At 38.4% G+C, this 19,791-nt stretch overlaps 1 protein-coding gene and 1 non-coding gene across 6 annotated transcripts in view; both read left to right on the plus strand.

Moving 5' to 3' along the window:
• CKAP5 (cytoskeleton associated protein 5) overlaps nucleotides 1–19,626 on the plus strand; it is a 54,577-nt gene extending 34,951 nt beyond the window's left edge. For 2 of the 5 annotated variants that reach the window (XM_077180099.1, XM_077180100.1), the window contains exons 26-45: nucleotides 495–630; nucleotides 1,354–1,442; nucleotides 2,631–2,753; nucleotides 3,425–3,574; nucleotides 3,970–4,173; nucleotides 4,862–4,997; nucleotides 5,783–5,976; nucleotides 8,173–8,345; nucleotides 8,556–8,579; nucleotides 9,470–9,643; nucleotides 10,077–10,197; nucleotides 10,892–11,071; nucleotides 11,536–11,723; nucleotides 12,121–12,196; nucleotides 13,010–13,198; nucleotides 13,293–13,427; nucleotides 13,939–14,022; nucleotides 14,116–14,275; nucleotides 15,889–16,043; nucleotides 17,265–19,626. In XM_077180099.1, the coding sequence (XP_077036214.1) occupies nucleotides 495–630; nucleotides 1,354–1,442; nucleotides 2,631–2,753; nucleotides 3,425–3,574; nucleotides 3,970–4,173; nucleotides 4,862–4,997; nucleotides 5,783–5,976; nucleotides 8,173–8,345; nucleotides 8,556–8,579; nucleotides 9,470–9,643; nucleotides 10,077–10,197; nucleotides 10,892–11,071; nucleotides 11,536–11,723; nucleotides 12,121–12,196; nucleotides 13,010–13,198; nucleotides 13,293–13,427; nucleotides 13,939–14,022; nucleotides 14,116–14,275; nucleotides 15,889–16,043; nucleotides 17,265–17,519 (2,946 nt within the window). In that variant the 3' untranslated portion in view covers nucleotides 17,520–19,626. Of the gene's footprint in view, nucleotides 1–494; nucleotides 631–1,353; nucleotides 1,443–2,239; nucleotides 2,351–2,630; nucleotides 2,754–3,424; nucleotides 3,575–3,969; nucleotides 4,174–4,861; nucleotides 4,998–5,782; nucleotides 5,977–8,172; nucleotides 8,346–8,555; nucleotides 8,580–9,469; nucleotides 9,644–10,076; nucleotides 10,198–10,891; nucleotides 11,072–11,535; nucleotides 11,724–12,120; nucleotides 12,197–13,009; nucleotides 13,199–13,292; nucleotides 13,428–13,938; nucleotides 14,023–14,115; nucleotides 14,276–15,888; nucleotides 16,044–17,264 lie in introns of all 5 variants that reach the window. The other 3 variants (XM_077180103.1, XM_077180101.1, XM_077180102.1) reach the window with 3 other exon arrangements.
• LOC129122293 (small nucleolar RNA SNORD67) lies at nucleotides 10,245–10,355 on the plus strand. The gene has a single exon (XR_008534563.1). It is a non-coding gene; the product is annotated as a small nucleolar RNA SNORD67 (small nucleolar RNA).
• Nucleotides 19,627–19,791: the final 165 nt, after the last annotated feature.

Here is a 19,791-nt window from a genome sequence, read left to right on the forward strand (position 1 = left end):
GAGCTGTGAGCTAGAGATTTCTCTGCTTCAGAAATGATTACTGAAGCAGAGAAATTACAAACTTATTACTTCAAGAGCTTCATATTTCACTCTGCTTTTCTTCTGAAAAAAAATCTACTTGCAGATAGCTTCCATACCAGTTCCTGTCCCACTCTATGCCTTTCTACTTTAACATGTTTTCTAGCAGTTTGGTTTGGCTTACGGACCCCTGAGTAGTGAGTAGGCATTCCACTGATATCCAAATACCACTCACCTAGAGTGAGTACACGTTTCCCATAGATCTTGCAGAGGAAATTTTAAGGAAAGATGTTTTAACTCAGAACAAAAGTATCTGAGAACAATAATGTTTTAAGATGACCATTGTCCAAGATGCTTAACAGGGCATGGATTGTTTCAAACCAATTTTGGTGGTGTTGTCTGTAGCATGGATTGGAAAGGTTAGTGATAGGCATTATTAAATTTATCACTCCTTTTTTGAACTTTTTGTTCTCTAGCCAACTTCCAAAGACCAGGTACTGGCCATGCTGGAGAAAGCCAAAGCCAACATGCCAGCCAAACCAGCTCCTCCTGCTAAAGCATCTTCCAGAGTGGTAGGAGGAGCAGCTCCAGCCAAATTCCAACCTGCATCAGGTAACTTCTCTGACATTTTGGGAAATGACTGAGAAGATGGTGGATTTTGAAGCTTTTTGACATGCCAGAGGAACAAACATACTTAGCTGAAGAAGTATTCAGCCATAGTTAGGATTCTGGTCTTTCTTGCATTTGAATCAGCTTCCATTGTAGGAGGGTGTTTCCTTTCCACACAACCATCTGTCAGCTGCTATTTGAAAACTTGAAAATATCTACTTGGTATTGAAGCTAAAACCAAGTTGGGCTAAAGGGGGAGGTTTTTTCTAATTCTAATCTGATTTTAATTATTTTTTTTAATGTTTTCACATTATTTTTATCTGGACTATTTTCTCAGTGTAGTTCACTGTGGGACAGCCAGAATGCTTCTGTGATGGAATTAGGGGACAGTTGATTTGAAGAATCAAACTGCTGGGGCTAGCTTACTCAAGCCGGGTTCAACTACAGCTCTACACATTAGCCTGCACAGTATATATGTCGGCATTTTTTGATTGTTTTGAAAAATGACAAATTGGCTGAGTACCATAATCTTAATTAGGAAATTAGGAAAACTTTGTATGCTAACATGGAATTTAAGGGACTTCTTCAGTGGGTCTAAAAGCCTCAGACATATGTGTGATTAAGCATATTGTATCCACAAACAGTTTTTCTTATGTCCTAAGAAGAGAAAACTGATAAGCTAGAATGGGCTTCTAGATAACTTTAAATGGTCTACTGTTTCTCCAGCATTTGCTGATGATTTGGGATCTAATACCACGGAATCTAAGCCTGATCTCAAAAAAGCCAAAGCAGGAGGACTATCCTCTAAAACTAAGGTATGTTGATTGCCTTTTGTGTAAAATCAGTTTTATGAAGTTAGTAGCTGTGTGTGGTTTGTTAATGTGTTGTAGGTAGAAGAGTGGAGTCTTTGCTATGAACAACTTTTATTTAAAATCTTCATGTTTGTCTGAACTCTGGGATGACAGACATTCCCATATCACTTACCTGATCACTGCTTTTGTCATTACCTATTTAATTCCTAAATCCGTATTGTCAAAAATCAGTCTTACGAGAAACTCGGTCCATTCGAAATTTTCCTGGCCTCTTTGATTTTGTGCTATTGTGAATTCATTCTTACTATTCAGGGCCATAAATGTTAATTTTGAACCCATGTATCGAAATTAAGCTCTGCCTTACAGTATGAAGGGCAAGAAGTTCTCAGTCAAACCGCAAAAAGGGAAGGAGTATGTTTAAAAATGCAATAATCTCAACTAATTACAGTCAATTTTTGGTTAGGTTTTTCTGTTGTTTTGTATTACAGTAATTTTTTTTGCTGTTAATAATTAAGTTTGTCCTATGTATATAACTAAAAATAACCTGAAATGCTCTACAGTTCCATTGTCCGAAGTAGTGCTGTAACAAGAACATTTGATGTAGGTCCATATTCATGGTAAGAATGAGCAGAACAAACCTTGAAGGATGTTGTAGGTCTGCTCAAGTCAGTGCAGTGTTCTGCCAGAACTCTGCTGGTAGAATTAAGACCTTTATTGTCAGACAGCTGTTTACTTTGAAGTTTCCATTCCAAACCTTCTAACACATTCTAAGCAAAGACTTTTCTATGGCTTATTTCCAGCAGTCAGATGTTAATAGCAGTATGTCCAAGGGTAATGCCTGCCTGTCCAAAGCTAATGCAAGCCTCAGCAAGGGCAGTTCAAGTCTGACAAAGAGCCAGTCTGTCAAACAGGTACCACGTTGGGTTTTAGGGATGTGTGTGGGTGACTAGCACACTGGTTGAGAGTGATGTGTCATAATTCACAGGGTACTACTGTGCACACTGTCATGGGTATTGCTTCCACAGCAGCTGAGCACACACTTTTAAACTTCTAATCAACATTTTTCTTTCAGCTTCTCTCTCTGCCTCTTGTACACATAGGGTGAGGGTGGCAAGTATCTAACACTTGCAGTTGCTGGGACTGAGGCATATATATGGCCTGTGTTGCCTGCTAATACCTTGCTTCTTTCAGGTACAGGGAAAGAAGGTGCTAAGCAAGCCTAGTCTGAAGGAAGACGATGATAAATCAGGCCCTATTTTTATCATTGTCCCAAATGGGAAGGAACAGAGGATGAGAGAAGAGAAAGCTCTGAAGGTGAGAAAAATCAGAATGTGTTCACGAGTTATGAAGTGGAGGTTTTTAACACTTTCTTTAGTTTTTAATTTATAATTAAACATACTGTGACATGTGTTAGTCACTGTCCATCTCTTGGAGTCTGATTCTTGAGTTGAATTTCATGCATCAGTAGTGGGCTTACTGTGGTATTTCTTTTCTGATTTTCAAATTTTGTGCATTTATACATTGTCATGAAAAATGTAAAAAGTCCTTAGGTTTTTAAGTTGTGAAGTATCATTATGCTTAGTCAAGTGTTTTCAGGTACAGTGTCAGAGTTCTAGGGTATGTTGCAAATGCTTTAATATACTTACTTTGAGCAGCCCCACTTAGCAATTTGTAGGGAAAATTCTATTAGTGAAAATATGTGTGTTATTTGTAACTTGCTTGTAAGTAGGCCTGTCTGGAGCTTAAAAACAATGAGTTTAAGTGATAATTAGTAAGATAATAGCATAAGGATAATCAGTCCATATGAAGAAAACTTGTCGCGTAAAAAAAAGTTGAGCAAATACCACTAGTTTTTCATTACTTATGGATAATAAGAAGGCTTTGAAAACAGATTCTAAAGCAGAATTAAAAGATGTTCAATCAGCAGCATCTCTCAGGAAGAAAAGGTATTACTTGCTGTGAGTTCTAAATACTGCCTTTTACAGGTGTTAAAGTGGAATTTCACTACTCCCCGTGATGAATATATTGAACAGCTGAAAACTCAGATGTCCACTTGTGTTGCCAAATGGCTACAGGATGAGATGTTTCATGCAGACTTCCAGCACCACAACAAAGCATTGTCTGTTATGATTGAGGTGAGTTTGGATCTGTGGTAGAAGATGAGGCTGACAGAATTACTCTCTGCTATGAAAGATACTGCTTGAATTAAAATAAAATAGAAATTCTCTGAGGAGCCAGGGGTCATTGTTCTGTGTAGTTGAAACCTAAACATATATAGAAATAATTTTCAGCGGTATGATGAAGTTGGTATTAATACTGTTTCTCAGGAGAAAGGAAAATTTCTTCACCAGAGACTTCTCCTAGAATTTCAGAAAGGCATCTAAGTTAAAAGGGAGTATGTATTGTTCTAAGAATCTACCAATAAATGTAGATATCTTATCAGACATAGCTTAGTTTAGTTTCTTATTGAACAGTCGCGTATATATGTGTTTCATTTATGTAACTTTCTTTTTTTTTAACTGCCTTCAAGCACTTGGAGAGTGAAAAAGATGGAGTCATCAGCTGCCTGGATTTGATCCTAAAATGGCTTACCCTGCGGTTCTTTGATACCAACACAAGTGTTTTGATGAAAGCACTTGAATATCTTAAATTGCTTTTCCATTTGCTGAGTCAAGAAGAGTATCACCTCACCGAAAATGAAGCATCCTCTTTCATCCCATATCTGATCCTAAAGGTACAATTTGTTTTACAGAAACTAATGTTATTTTTCATGAGGATTATGGCAGAATACCATCAAGCATTGTAATATGTTCATTTTAAATATATTGCGAATGGAGTGAAGTCCAGTTGGTGGCTTGTGTGAGATTCAACAGGCTGTGTTTATTTAACCTGGAGAAAAGGAGGCTCAGGGGATATATTGGTGCTCTTCATAACTACCTGAAAGGAGGCTGTAGTGAGGGGGGTGTTGATGTTGTCTTGTTAAGTAACAAGTGAATATAATGAGAGCAAAAGGACCCAATTTTTCTAGGGGAGGCTTACTTTGGATATTTGGAAAAATTTCTTTCTCGAATGGGTTGTCAGTCTCTGTAATGGGCTGCCCGGGGAAGAGGTTTAGTCTCCATCACTGGAAGTATTTAGAAGACATGTAGGTGTGCCACTTGGGGACATGGTTTTGTGGTGGATTTGGCAGTGTTGGTTTAACAGTTTGACTCAATGATGTTAAGGTTGTCCTTTGTCACCTTTATGATTCTATATGGTGTATTTCCCTTAAAAGCCATTGACAAAAAAAGGGATTTTTGCCTTGAGAATGATTGTGGCTTTCCTAAGATTATGTAGAATAGTCAAAAGTATCACAAAACTGTATAAAATATTTTGTATTTCTTCCCCTCTTTTTAATTTTTTTTACATTAATTTTCCATTAGGTAGGAGAACCGAAAGATGTCATCCGTAAGGATGTACGTGCCATTCTGAACAGAATGTGTCTCATCTATCCAGCCAGCAAGATGTTCCCTTTTATCATGGAGGGCACAAAGTCAAAAAACTCCAAGCAACGTGCAGGTAGGAAATGGCCTGTTGAACTGTACATGTGCAAAGTACTTGAAATTGCTTTAGTTGCATCTTGAAAAACCCAGCATAAGAATGTTGAGTGGGATGTGAGATTTGCATGCACGTGGTATTTTATGCAGATGTTTGCAAGTGTTTAAAGGATGAGATTTTCAAGTAGTATCATATTGCTTTTTATATTTTGGTGTCTTTATACCTTCCAAAGACAAGGAATCTCTTAAGTTGCTATGAGTATTATGAGTCCCTTGAGTAGGCTTGTTTTCTTAGTGAAACAGTGCTGATGAGAACAGTGACAGTACTGTTTCCCTACTCACCAAGGGAATCAGTTAATCTGAGCAAGAAGTGTATCTGCACTGTACATCTGTTGCACCACAAATAATGTCTGTAATAAAATTGTGGCATTTGTAGTTCCAACAACTTCCTGATCACTTTGAGAATATCTTATCCTGGTATAAGCAGAAAGTTAAATTCTATACATAATATAGTATTGCAAGCTCACAACTGTTTACCTGAATGTGATGTTAACTGTAGCATTGCTCATACATGGTTATGGGAAATACTTGAAGTGTAGAAAGATGACTGACTGCTTTTATCTGTGAAGTAGTCTGCTGTAGCTTACTATTGATCCCATAAATCACCCCATATATCTGTCCTCAGCTTTGTGATTGGCAGTTCTCTACAGTGAATGTTCAAGCTGTGCCAAGCAACACAGGAATTGGGAGGGCTCTCTTCACAGCAGCTTTTAAGTTGAATGTGTGTATGTTATCTTCTTCTTTTAGAATGCTTGGAAGAGCTTGGATGTCTGGTTGAATCGTATGGCATGAATGTATGCCAGCCAACTCCAGGGAAAGCCTTAAAAGAAATGGCAACCCACATTGGTGACCGGGACAACGCCGTGCGCAACGCTGCACTGAACACCATTGTGACTGTCTACAACGTCCATGGCGACCAAGTGTTCAAGCTGATTGGAAATGTCAGTATAACTGCACATGAGTTCATGGAGGATTTGGGCTGGCATGCTGTGCTTGGTTTGGTTTGTGGGATTGTTTGTTTGGGCTTTGGTGGTTCGGTTTGTCTTCAAGTCCTTACGCTTTTGTAGGGGATTAGCACTGTTTTGCTTGTGATTGATCATGGTACATCTTGCTGTTGGTGTCAAGAGCATTTTGTAGTTTTGAGAATAACTTACTACATCATAGATTTTCTGATGGCTATTTGGTTAATCCTAGATAGCAGAATATATGAAATCATAGAATGGTTTGGGAAGGGACCTTAAAAACCATTTAGGTCCAAACCCCCTGCCATGGGCAGAGACACTTGAACACTTCCGGGGACTGGGTATCCTTTTTCATTGCCTCAGCCACTCTCACAGTGAAGAGTGTCTACTCCAATCTAAATTTATCTTCTTTAATTTTGAAGTAATTACCACTTTTCTATCATTGTATGCTCTTGTTAGAAATCCCTCTCCAGCTTCCTTGTAGGCCCCTTTTAGGTACTGGAAGACTGCAGTGAGGTTTCCTCAGAGCCTTCTCTTCAGTATGCTCCCAACCCCAACTCTCAGCCTTTTTCCAGTAAGAGAGCTGTATATAACCTGGATGAGCATGAATGAAAAAACAAGCTAAAGACTGACCTTCATGGGAATAAAATTGTTTATAAAGAGTAACTTGTGTTATAGTCAATTTTACAAGTGACACATCTGATTCAGAATATTTGGATAACTTATTTGGCCAAGAAAGGTTAGTTGTTGGGGCTCCAGTAAGTTCTCAGCTATTTTGTTTTTGTCCCCAACTTATCCAATTGCTTTGCAGTAGAAGTCTGGTAAGTTTTGCTTACTTGCTTCATCTTACTGCATTTCATTTTTAAAGTGTCAGTACTATGCCGCTTTGTATTGCTGCTGTTTTGCTCTCTGAAAATTATACTTAATCATTATCATCTAAAAGGCAGTAAAAGTTAAAGATGGCAAAACTCAGTTTCCAGTGTCCAGCAATGGAAAGCTACTTCACTGTGTTTATAATTACTGTGCATATCAGATTAAGTTAACTGAATTCTAATCTGAATCAAGAACAGTTAGATAATTTTTTTACAGTTCTGTTCTCTGGATTTGACCTTGGTAATGTTTCTAGCAGCATTAAAACTGATTGGAATGTGATAGATATTTTAATGCTTCTGCAGCTTTGTTGTGTTGTGTCATATGCCATAGGGCGTACAAGCTATTGGATGGTATTTTATGGAATATGACATGGCTGCCCCGCTTTTTTTTTTTTTTTTTTAATTCCAGCTTCTTGAAAAGTTGAAATTTAATGTGACTCTTATTTTCTCTGGTAACTGTTCCCATGAGAGTTAATATTACATTTTCATTAACATCTTATATTTCCATCCTATTTAACTATTTTTCAGAGTGCAGTCTGCTTCTGCCTCAGTTTTACATAGTCTGTTTGCTTTTGAATTTTCAAGGTAAAGGAAAAACTGTAGCACCTGAACAATTCAGCTCTTTCTAACCATGACTTTCTGAGCTTCAGTATTGTCCATCTATGGGTTCTCAGGAAGGTTTCTAAATCATAGGGATGCTGGAGAGTATTGCTCATGAAATTGTAATGCCTACTTTTGTTCAAATGGAGTTATTGGTAGTCTTCAGTCTGGTAGATAAGCAGGTAAATATTAATCTTTTCACTGCCTGAGTTGGAGCATTAAGTTGCCTGATCTGGTGTTCATATTGAATTATGAGTACATTGAACAGGACAACTATCAGAAGAACTCTGGCTTCTGTGGCAGGGTCCAGAGTGTTCAAGCACTGCTAGTAGGGAATGTAGAAAGGTGGATGGGTTTGGTTTTTTTGTTTGGGTTTTTGCAGCAACACATGCAACAATTACAAACACTGGATAGTACCATAGTTTGAATTTAAAATTAACTGTTTCTTGAAAGAAAAAACAGGGCTAGAAATAGCTGTATTCTGTATTACAGCTTGTCAGCATGGGTTAATTAGCTCTTGAAGTAGCATCTGACAGTCTGGAGTGTTCTGGTGAGTTTGCTGCTCAGAGGTAGCATTGACAGTTCCCACCTTCATATTAGAGAATTTCAGTCTGCACTGATAAGTATGGTGTGAGTCCTCTAGGTGACTGAGACTTCTAACACCCATACAACTCAGGATGAGTGATAGCATTGTATGTTACAGCTTTCAGAGAAAGACATGAGCATGCTGGAGGAAAGAATAAAGCGGTCAGCCAAGAGACCCTCTTCTGCTCCAGTGAGACAGGTAGAGGAGAAACCTCAGCGTACTCAGAACATGAGTGCCAATGCCAGCATGATGCGCAAGGGACAAGCTGAGGACATGTCCTCCAAACTCAAGTATGTAATGTTACATTATGGTCTCTACCTGCATAGTGTATGTGCTAATATGTCTAACAACATCACTTTAGTTCTTGTATCATCATCTTCGCATGTTGTGAAAAATGGCCAAATAATATAAATCTAAATGTCTGAAATTTTTTTGTCTTGTCTGTCTTGAAATCTTTCTAAATGGTCTTGTGCCTTTTTTCACTGCTTCTCCATGGACAGAATTATGTATCGCACTTATAGGATGTAAGTACTGCCCACTAACTCCTTGGTAGCAAGGCTCTTGTATCTTTCAATTTCTATCCTTGCCATCCCTTCCTGAGGGTGATGGGTTTGCCATGGCTAGTTCTAGATTATTTATAGATCTCTGGATAAAAGAAAAGAAAGAAAAGAGAAATACAGGTTTCTGTAAGGTGACTGTAGATCAGGCTGCAGACAGACATGGCACTTCCACATTAAGCAACTGTTAAAAATATTGGGAGAACTTCCAGTGTGTTGGACTAAACTTTATATTTGTTGGACCATGTTCTAGTTGGATTAGACATGAAGCATAAAAATTCATAAGGATGTGTGAATTGTAGAGCCTGGGACAACAGTACCCAAAACAAAAAGCTCAGAAACTATTCCTTGCCACCTGCTCATCATTTTTGATTAAAAGTCTGTGCTGAGAACTATATATTCAATTATTTCCTTGAGAAATCTGATATACAGTATAGGTCATGTGGGAATGCTGTGAGTCCTAGATTCAGAGGGGCTTTTGAAGTTGCTCTGTACATGTGCATCCTATCCATTATTTTTTAAAAAGGCAAAAAAAAGCCACTCAAACTTTAAAGTTATATTCTTTTAATAGTACTGTAAACTGTGCTAGTTATCCCAAACCATGCATACCTGGCACAGGTACAGGGTATCTTGTGGTTTACAAGAGAAACTAGGAGGGCAAGTAAAGTAGCAGCTGCTCTTCTGGCCTACAGAAGTTTGTTTTACTGAGGACTAGGGGAAAAGCAGAGGGAGTTAAGGGGCTTGAATATAATCCAAACTGCAAAACCTGTGTTAGTATGAGAACTTCAGGGTTACCAGTGGATGCTAGAGCTAATAATCTTACCTCTTAAACTAAAACTCTCTCCTGGTTTCTGTAGCCAAAATCGCAACATGGGCAGCCACCCGGAGACAACACATACAGTTCCACGGGAATTTCAGCTGGATCTTGATGAAATTGAAAATGACAATGGAACTGTCAGATGTGAGATGCCAGCACTTGTACAGCACAAACTAGATGACATCTTCGAGCCAGTCTTGATTCCTGAGCCCAAGTGAGTTTAGTTTTACCTCCTAAGTGAAATCAGCAGGGCTGCCTAAAAAAGTGTTTTGGAAAGGTGAATTGATAAGTGTTAGTTTATACATTCAGACTTGTTTCCATAAGAGGGTAGTGTCAGCTAACTTGAAGAGATGGCAAAACAAAGGTTTGTTGTACTCTTCTGAAATCTGGAGAGCAGTTATGTTCAATGAAGAACATTAGTTCTACTTAGGCATTTTCATAGTTAGATGGTATTGAGTTTGTAAATGCATTATCAGTGTTTTTACAAACAGTGCAATAGACATGGTCAAAAGAAATTATTCCTTCCTTGAGAATCCTCAGTGAAGAATGAAATCCTTTTTCTTCTAAATCTTCATTGAAATACAGCAGTTAAGTGTACATAAGTGTAGCTCTCCAAAAAGTAATGAATCCTGTTTTCAACCCTTTAGAATCCGTGCTGTGTCCCCGCACTTTGATGACATGCACAGTAACACAGCTTCTACTATCAACTTTGTCATTTCTCAAGTGGCCAGTGGTGATATAAATACAAGCATCCAGGCTCTGACACAGGTAAGTGAATTAAGATAGCAACTAATCACACTGTACCAGACTTTGCCTGCGAGGGTGATGAGTTGCACTGTAGTGGAGCAATCATGTCAGGTGACGTGGGCTCTGCTCAGAATCTCCCTGATGACAAAACTAAGTGCACAGGGGCCATCTGACTCGCTTTAGCAATAGAAATTCCACTTGAAAGATGTAGAATAACCTTAATGCTTTTCTCATTAGTGCTTCTGTGTTATATTTTTGGTTTTGTCAAATTATTTCTGCTAAGAGTTTGTAAAAGCCGGTTAGTCAGTGAGTCTTAACTTTTAAATTTGAACTGTTTTAGAGATCCTTGGCAAAAGGATTGTCTTGCCCCATAGTTTTTGCATGGGTTTAAGGTGGCTTTAACTAATTGGACGCTTTTTTGTCCAGAAGATTTCATAAAACTGTAAATTCCAGAATATATAATGCAGCTGTTGCTGTTTTCATTTGTGTATGGGATAGGATTGCTATTCTCTAAAATATCAGTAATTGATTGTGTTTGGATTAGCAATACAAATATCTAGCTACTGATTTTGGGTGAAAGCTTAGAATACAACTGCCTTTGCAAATGGATTAGTCAGGGCAAAACCTTTCCTACAGAAAAGTACTTAAATTATTGTTATTTTGCACTGTTTGGATTATGTTGGCTTTACTCAAGTGTTTTGTTTTTAAATCTTAGATTGATGAGGTTCTCAAGCAGGAGGACAAAGCAGAAGCTATGTCTGGCCACATTGATCAATTCCTAATAGCCACATTTATGCAGCTCCGGTTAATCTACAATACACACATGGCAGATGAGAAGCTGGACAAAGATGAGATTGTCAGACTTTACAGCTGTATTATTGGGAGCATGATCACGGTAAGGCTTGCTGTAAGAGATAAGGTGAAGAACAAATAACTTCTGCACAGAAGTTGTGGGAGAATGGAGTGTCTATTCTGTACCTAGGTTATCTTCCTACTAAGTCTTTCTTACGGAGGTTTGTTGCCAAATGCTTATCAATGCACCTTTTGAGAGTAAGTGGGGAACAAGAATTAGGGGAAGAGAAGAACGTCTCTGCTTCTGCAAAATACAGCCACTAAGACTTCTATTAAGCCCTGGTTTTAAAATTCTTTACCTTTTGATTGCTGAGTTGGTGTATTTGCTGAGTTGGTGTAGTTGCTGAGTATTTTCAGAAGTCACTCAGTAGAAATAACTTTGTTCATAGTTTTTTTCTTACTTTTGTGGAAAACATGGAGATGTCATGGTTTGACAGTGTAGTCTAGAGAAGTCCTTATACTAAAGGATTATGTGCAGGGAAAACTGACACTTTCTTCAATCTGTAGCTGTTTCAGATAGAGAGTCTGGCTCGAGAGGCATCCACTGGTGTGCTTAAAGACCTAATGCATGGACTTATTACATTAATGCTGGATTCTCGGGTTGAAGATCTTGAGGAGGGTGAGCAGGTCATCCGATCAGTCAACCTCTTGGTAGTTAAAGTTCTGGAGAAGTCTGACCAGACCAACATCTTGAGGTAAGTAATGAAAAGTGCACAATTAACTGCTCTTCTTTACCTGTTCTCTTATGTTCCTTGAACGGCTGAGTTTTAGTCATTTTGTAAGCAAAGAGCAGTGTCTGTAGAATCACTCAGCTAGCTAATAAAGAATTATCACTGATTGTGATCAGAATTTGAGTGTACAGCTGGAGGCATGCTAAACAAGCCAGCTTAGTATGGTTCTTTGTGCTTTGAAGTTCAGCAGACTGTCTCTTAAATTCTTATAACATACTAAAAAGAGAGAAGGTAAGAGCTGTTGCACATCTGCTGGACTAACCCCAGTCTCCAGTGTGGTATTCTGTGTTGAGTTGCTATTGTTTTTTTTCTTATGTGTAGTACTTTTTCTGTATAACCTTTATAAATTTATTCCTTCTAGTGCTCTGCTTGTCCTGCTCCAAGACAGTCTTCTAGCAACAGCCAGCTCTCCTAAGTTTTCAGAACTTGTCATGAAGGTGAGCCTGTACTGGAGATTTTGAACTTATGTGGTTTCTCTTAATCATCTTACCTGAAAGAAAAGACGGAGTTAAAAAAATTAGTGTCCATAACTTGAAATACTTCTTACAACTTCTATAATTCTGATCTTACTAGATGTCACATATAGGGACTTTAGGAGGGAGCTTAACACTTGTTAATAGTTTACAGAAGCTTGTGTACACTAACACAAACTCCACACAGAGGTGCAGTCCTCCATACAGTCACCTGCTGGGCTTATTTGCTTGAGCACCACACTGTACTATGGATTCAGACAGTGCCAGGCTGGAGCTGATTTCTGTCGTGTCATCTGTATTGACAGGCAGAGTAAACAGGCAAATGTCTGCATTTAAAGTATGAGCATGATCGTTTCTTGCCATACAACACCCTTTTGTAACTGGTTAAGATTTAAAGACAGCTCAGGCATTCTTAATGAGGTTAAACCTAAAGAACTTGTCTATGTGTAGGTATACATAGCATGTATATATATATATATATATATATGTATTATCTGCTGAAATTTCTTCACACAAAGCATTCAGTCTCCAGTTATAGGTAGAGAAATCAGTGCCTTACGTATGCATCAGCTCTAAAGAAAGATCTGGATACTGTACAGCCAGTTGCAAAGAGAAAGTACGCACCCAGTGCAAATCTAGCTTGAGCAGCAGACACAGTGCATGCCTGTATGATGTGCTAGCAGAGTGAAGTGGCTCAGTGATAGTGTTGTGTAACTTCTTATATAATCAAGTGCTTCTTTCTTGAGTTGTCTTCTTTAAGTCAGCCTCTCATTCCAGTGTCTGTGGAGAATGGTGCGTCTTCTTCCGGAAACCATCAATAGCATCAATCTGGATCGGATTCTGCTGGATATTCACATTTTCATGAAGGTCTTTCCCAAAGAGAAGCTGAAGCAATGTAAGAGTGAGTTCCCTATTAGGACACTGAAGACGCTCCTTCACACCCTGTGCAAGCTGAAAGGGCCCAAGGTCAGAGCAATCACTAGTCACGTATTCTTAAATTGGATGTTCATGCAGTCTTTAGAGTATTTCCTCTTTTTTTTTCCTTTTTTTCTCATTTTAGATCTTAGATCATTTAACAATGATAGACAACAAAAATGAGTCTGAGCTAGAAGCTCACCTTTGTAGACTAATGAAACACGCTATGGAGCAGACTGGAAAAGCTGATAAGGATACAGAAAAAGGAGCTTCTCGCATTGTAAGTAAAGATGTGTTGGCAGGGGAAGGGGGTGTAAAGCAATTCATTTAAGAAACAAACTAAATTTTGTGTAAGCAGTAATGCCCTTTTCAACATGCAACTAATGTTGGAAATAGTCTTGTAAAGTGAAATTTTCATTTACGGCTCTTTTGGGAATTTGTTGTTTGTGTTTACCTGAGTATTCTGTGCATTTCCCAGGATGAAGTACTCTGCAGGAAATTCAAGTGTATAGCAAAAGTTTTATGCTGCATGGTACTGCATCTGATCTACTAAAAGTTAGCCATATCCAAAGCAGGTTTTAAACACTTCTCAAAAGGAGTCCGACATCTTCATGATGTTCTTGCTCACATTCTGTGTATAAAGTGCCTATGTAGAACCTTGATCACTTCAAGGTTTTCTTCATCTTGGAAGCTCTGTATCCAGCTAGCAGTGTGAGGGTGCCATGGGTTTGTCTGGTTTCTTTTTTATTTTATTCTTTGTTTTTAAAGTCCCCTTTTATTTATTTATTTAGGAGGAAAAGGCTTCAAAAGCCAAAGTCAATGATATTTTGGCAGAAATATTTAAGAAGATTGGCTCAAAGGAGAACACCAAGGAGGTGAGTGCCCCCTTCCTGCAAGAAAGAGAGCATGATACACTAGAATAGTGTATGCAGCAGTTGTAGTAATACATAGCAACTCTTCCTACCCAGGGTCTGGCAGAACTGTATGAATACAAAAAGAAATATTCTGATGCAGACATTGAGCCCTTCCTGAAAAATTCCTCACAGTTCTTCCAAAGCTATGTGGAAAGAGGCCTCCGACTGATAGAAACAGAACGGGAAGGGAAAGGACGCATTGCTACTTCTACAGGTACGTGTTATAGCAAAACTGATTGGTTTGTGAGAAGCAGAGCTAGAACAGTTACAGCTCTCCTGGTAGAAATTAATATTTGCGTACATTTATGGATTTCTGAAGCAAGCCGTTTTCTTGCTGCTTGAGTTCCTTCGTGAGGCAGCATTCTTTGTTTACAAAAACAGAAGTTAGAACCACACTAAATGTAGAAAACATCTGAAAGACTTGGCAAACGTGGTTCAAATCCATATCCTGTAGTGTGGATTGAACATTTGCCTGTGTTTCATGTGTCTGGTATCAAGAATTGGTTCTGCAAGGTATAAAGCTGGTTTAAAACAGCAGCACCAGCTGTCAGATTCTCCTTTTACCTTTTTACTAAAAAACATATCGGATGCTTTTAATAGTATTATTTTCTGTGGAATTGGAAAGCTTACTTTAAATGACATGAACTGTTTCTGCAGAATTTTTGATTAATTGGATGAATTACTGTAAAACTGTTTGTTCCTGAGTCTTTTCATTGCAGATAAATACAAAGGAGTATTTAATGAAATGTTAGGGAAGGAATGTGACAAATTATTAGCTGACAGTAAAAGCTGATACACAGTCTAGCAAAACTACCTCTAACCTTTATTTCTTACTCATTTCATAGTGTCCTGTGAAACTTAAGCCTTTTTTCTACTACTACACCTTCTCCTATCCCTGTATTGTGGATTTCTTTAGGAAGATGGATTATATGAGGTTCTTTTAGAACTTCCTAAATGTGTCCACCTATGTAGGACAGAAAATTCTACCTTGCACTGTAAAAGTCTGTACAACTGAGTAATACTAGTTCAGCAGTTTTCAAAACCTAATTTACGTGCCACAGTTGTCTTTTTTTTCTTCCCTAACTTTGTCTGATATAATAAAACATGCTGTTCCATATTGCAACAGTGCTTTATTTAGATTAAGGTATAAATGCTTAACCTTTATTCTCCTTTTATCTATTTTAAACACCCTTGTCATAAATTAGTGAGAACAAATCCTTGTCCATGGTAAGTCTTAAGAAAGAATTTGCAATTCTTTTAATAATGGAAAACTTTTTTTCATCGTGTAAATTCCTTTTCTAGTCTCTTGGTAGGGAAGCTTTAAAAACCTTGTTCTGTGCATTCCAGAAATCGCTCTTTGAGACTGTGTTGGAATAAAAAGCTTCAAGTTGCACAAATGGGAGATAAAGAGGGGCTAGAATCAGTGGTAAACCCAAAAGTATGACTAAACTAGAAAAAGACAGACAACTCCAAGTATTTCTCACCTTGCCAATTGCTCAGTTCTCCCCTTGGACATGTTCACTGCTGATGCACATCAGCATCATCTTCCTCTCCCTGCACTGTTCTCTTCAGCTATTGGCTTCAGCACTTCTAGAGCTGCTCTGCAGCCATTCCTTAAATTTCTCCATTTCTTTTCTTGGTTTTCAGTTGTCATTTTTGCAAGGAAATGAAAGGCCAGATATATCTGTACTAGCAAATGCAAATAACTAGCAAATAATAGGTTGGTTAATTCTTCATCCATTGCATCTTATCACAAGGAACTGACCAAGAGGTTTATGCTTTTCTGATGTTTTAAATCTTTTAACTCTTCTTCCCCTCATCTTCCAGGAATTTCTCCTCAGATGGAAGGAACATGTGTTCCTGCGTCTACCCACACTGTATCTTCATCTATAGGAAACACAAATGGGGAGGAAGTGGGGCCTTCAGTTTACTTGGAAAGATTAAAAATCCTCAGGCAGCGTTGTGGCCTTGACAACGCAAAGGTATTGTACTTGACAACACTTGTAAAATCCCCTGGAGAGGCACTTGATTTGCACTTACTTACTTTTTTTTTTTTTTTAATAAGAATTCAAATGCCAGAAGGCAGATTCCTATCAGAATTTATGATCTTTCATTTATAATGCATGTCCTAGCTACTCACTGCATGTCACTATGCCTAGTATAAATGGCTTTAATCTCATTACTTGGCCAAGTAGGCTTGCATTTCAGTCTGCTCTGTCTGCATTGCTGGTGTTGTGTACAGGTTGTTTCTACAGGCCTGTAGCTTATTATCATTCCTTGATGGGAAGTTGAGTCTCAGAAAGGTTCAAACAATAAGTGTTCTCTAAAAGTTAACACCTCAGAGATTAATGATGTGGAAATTCTAGACTTTCTGCTCTAAAACTACCATGAGAGCTGATAAAAATTTGAAGTTTTATATATTTTGGGTGTATGGATACTGAGGTGCAGGAATGATAAATGAGCTTAGTACTGGAAATCTGTGGACCAAAATTTCTTAGAGTTCAATGATCTGTGTGTTAGGAATCTAGTGCCAATTCCTGAAATTTTAATTCGGCCATGTGAGAAGTGATGTTCACTCTAGGAATAGTCGTCCAGATGCATCACTGTTTTAACTTTTGACACAAATTTGAGTATCAGCTTAGAGCTCTGAGGAGGGGAAATGTTTCCTAGATCATAGTAACAAGGTAAGTAACTCAGATGGAAATATTGGTAAAAGAACAGTGAATTGCCACTTTAAGTCTTTGACAGGTTCAGTCTTGCCACTTTCCTCTTCTCATTCTTCTAGAAAATTCATTGTCTGCTGATGTTGCACATAGGCAGGGATTTTTCTCTTGTGTTAGAATTTAGGCTGTTCAAGACACTGGCAGTCTATCTCAGTAAAACTCTAGTCTGCAGGGAATTTTTTGATCTTGAAAGACTAGTTTCTTTGTGTCCCTGTTGACATAAAATTAAACATTAACTACTCAGACGATTGAGCATAGTAATTAGCTTTGCATGGTTCTGACTTTGACAGCAACTGACTTTATTGCTCCAGATCCACTTGTGTTGTGGTGCTCTTTGCCTTTCCTCTGTTTTTATTGCTTGAAGAGATGAAAAGCCATTGATGATGATTTGCACATTTTATATGGCATTGATGATGATTTGTACATTTTCTATGGCCTTTACCACTATAGGTCTTAACACTTCCCTTTTCTCCCTCATAGCAGGAAGACAGACCCCCTCTGACGTCTCTGCTCTCTAAACCAACACTCCCTACAGTTGCATCCTCTACAGATATGCTTCACAGTAAGCTCTCCCAGCTGCGTGAGTCCCGGGAGCAGTACCAACATCTGGACCTGGACTCCAATCAGACTCATTCCTCTGGCATTGGAACTACCCTGGCTTCACCCTCTTCTGCAGCGGCCAATATTGATGACTTGAAAAAAAGATTGGAGAGAATAAAAAGCAGTCGCAAATAGAGATGCAAAGAGACGGTATCGCTGTTGCTTGGGGCTGTCTTCAGCTTTAGTTTACTAAACTAGAAGTCTTCATAGTTAAATGGCCTCGTTTAGGCCTAATGTATACAAACTGGTTTATGTATAATACAGTGGATTTTGGGGGGTTGAGTCATTGTGGCACAAGTATTTGTACATAATCTGCTTCTCAATGAGCATCTCTTTGACAATAGAAGGCTGTCTGTGTATTAGTTTTAGTGTACAGACCTGTAAACAACCATCCTCTTGCTCAGACTAGTTTCTCATGACTTGGGGTTTTTATTTGTAAAGTTGTCTTTAAAATCTTTTCCTAGTTCTTGACTCTTAGAAAACCTTTAGTGATTTCACTTTTAATTTTGTGAATTCTTCTCCATGTAATCCTTGAACTGTTGATTCTGTATGGACACATGGCATGAAGTAACTAATTTAAGTGTCTTTTGTAAATAAAGTTTGCATTAACTATACCAGCCTCTATAGGAACAGCAGCAGCTGCTGGTTAGAGGTCACTCTCTATTTCTGAATGTTAGTGACTGGGCATCTAGAAACTGAACTAAGCTGACATGAACCTTGGGGTTTGGATACACTGTAAGGAAGGAAATACACTGTGGGTGCAGTCCTGAGACTTTGCACTCTTCTATGAGCAGTAGTACACTTTTTATATAGTTGCTTTTTTTGTTTTGGAATGTTTCTGTAACTTGAAAATATTTAGTTTGCTGAAATGTTTATTTTGAATTATCTAGTCCTTGTGATGCCTTTACCCAGATTGTGGTCCCAGCTGAGGGAGCTTTTTTTGAGGGAGCCTGCTGCTGACGATATGGAATAGAGTAGCATATGGTCAGTGGACTCATTTATCCTGAACTCATCTGGTTAAGCAGTGTTCCTCATGCAGGTAAACCTCACTCACTACATTCTTTTTGCTCTTAAACATCAGATGTTACCATTTTTTAACTAAGACACCTAATAGAACTAGTCTGCAAAAGTTGTGGCCACTTCTTTTTTTTTTAATGAGTGAAGAGCCTTTTTCAGAAGCTCCAAATAATGAAGATTTAAGGCAGACACACTGCGTATCCTTTCTAGCCCTTTCATTTCCAGGGAGGTCGTGTATTTTCACCTTACTGCTGCACTTCCATGTGAAAACTGGAAGTGTAGCATAAATTGCACATCTGTTCCATAGCTAGAACAGTTATTGAAGGGTTGGACAGGCAGGCTTAAAATAGCACACTTCTATGCTAGATTTTTAATCTCTTCCATGTAACTGCTGCTTTTGTTGTTTGCTATGTAGACCAGCAGTCTCTGCCTGAGAGCCATTGCTGAAACTGTCTTGCTTGATTACAGTAAAAACGTGACTTTAAATTAGTACTTGTACTACGGATCTATGCCAGAGCTTCTGCAAATGTCTGAAATCTTCCTTTCACAGGACCCCTAGACTGGGGTTGCAGTTGACATAATGCTGCTTGGTGCTTATGGTGAGTTTGCACACTGTGATAGCAGGTGATCATGAGCGTTCTCCATCCTGTGTTAACTGATATGATGCCATTCATTGCTCCACTGCCTCCATTTAGTAGTCATAGTCTCCTCTCATAACCTGAAATGGGTGTGCACTTGTGGAACAGAGCTCTGTTACAAGTGGAGGTTTGGCCCTTATTGGTAAGTGCTGTGGTTTAGTGCACTCAAACCGGGGCGGTTTGTGAATAGTTTGTGTTGGCTAGAGTTACTGCCACTACCTCTCAATTACTAGCTGCTCTCTGAAGCTTAGTGACATTTTAATTAATCCATATGTTCCTTTACCATATTCAGCAGACATTCTGAAGAACTATTTGTTAATTAGCTCAGGATGTAAAACAGCAATGCCTGCAAACCTGCATAAACTATTTTAAATTCAAAGCTGACTCAGAAGTGAAATACAGGAATAATTGAGTAGCAGAAGATATAGTTGTTTTTATGAATGAGTTTTTGCCCTGTGTCTTTGTAGTGTTTGGTTGGACTCAATATCCTGGGAGTTCTGAACTAAAACTTGTGCACATAAATTAATAAAGCCTAATCTTTAGCCCAGACAATATTTAAATAACATTAAACTGAATTTTAAAAATGATTCTTCTGTATTGTTTGTAACAAGTCAATATGAACAGTGACTTTCTCCAGAAACTGTATGGTCCTGGTTCCCCTCTTTTGTCACAGATTTGATAGTAGTGAAGGGGTGAGGCTTAAAATTTAAACATTAGAAGGGCTAAATATTTTCAGTGTTCAATGTATGTGG

The sequence above is a fragment of the Agelaius phoeniceus genome, chromosome 6, assembly GCF_051311805.1.
Source record: "Agelaius phoeniceus isolate bAgePho1 chromosome 6, bAgePho1.hap1, whole genome shotgun sequence".
Lineage (NCBI taxonomy): Eukaryota > Metazoa > Chordata > Aves > Passeriformes > Icteridae > Agelaius > Agelaius phoeniceus.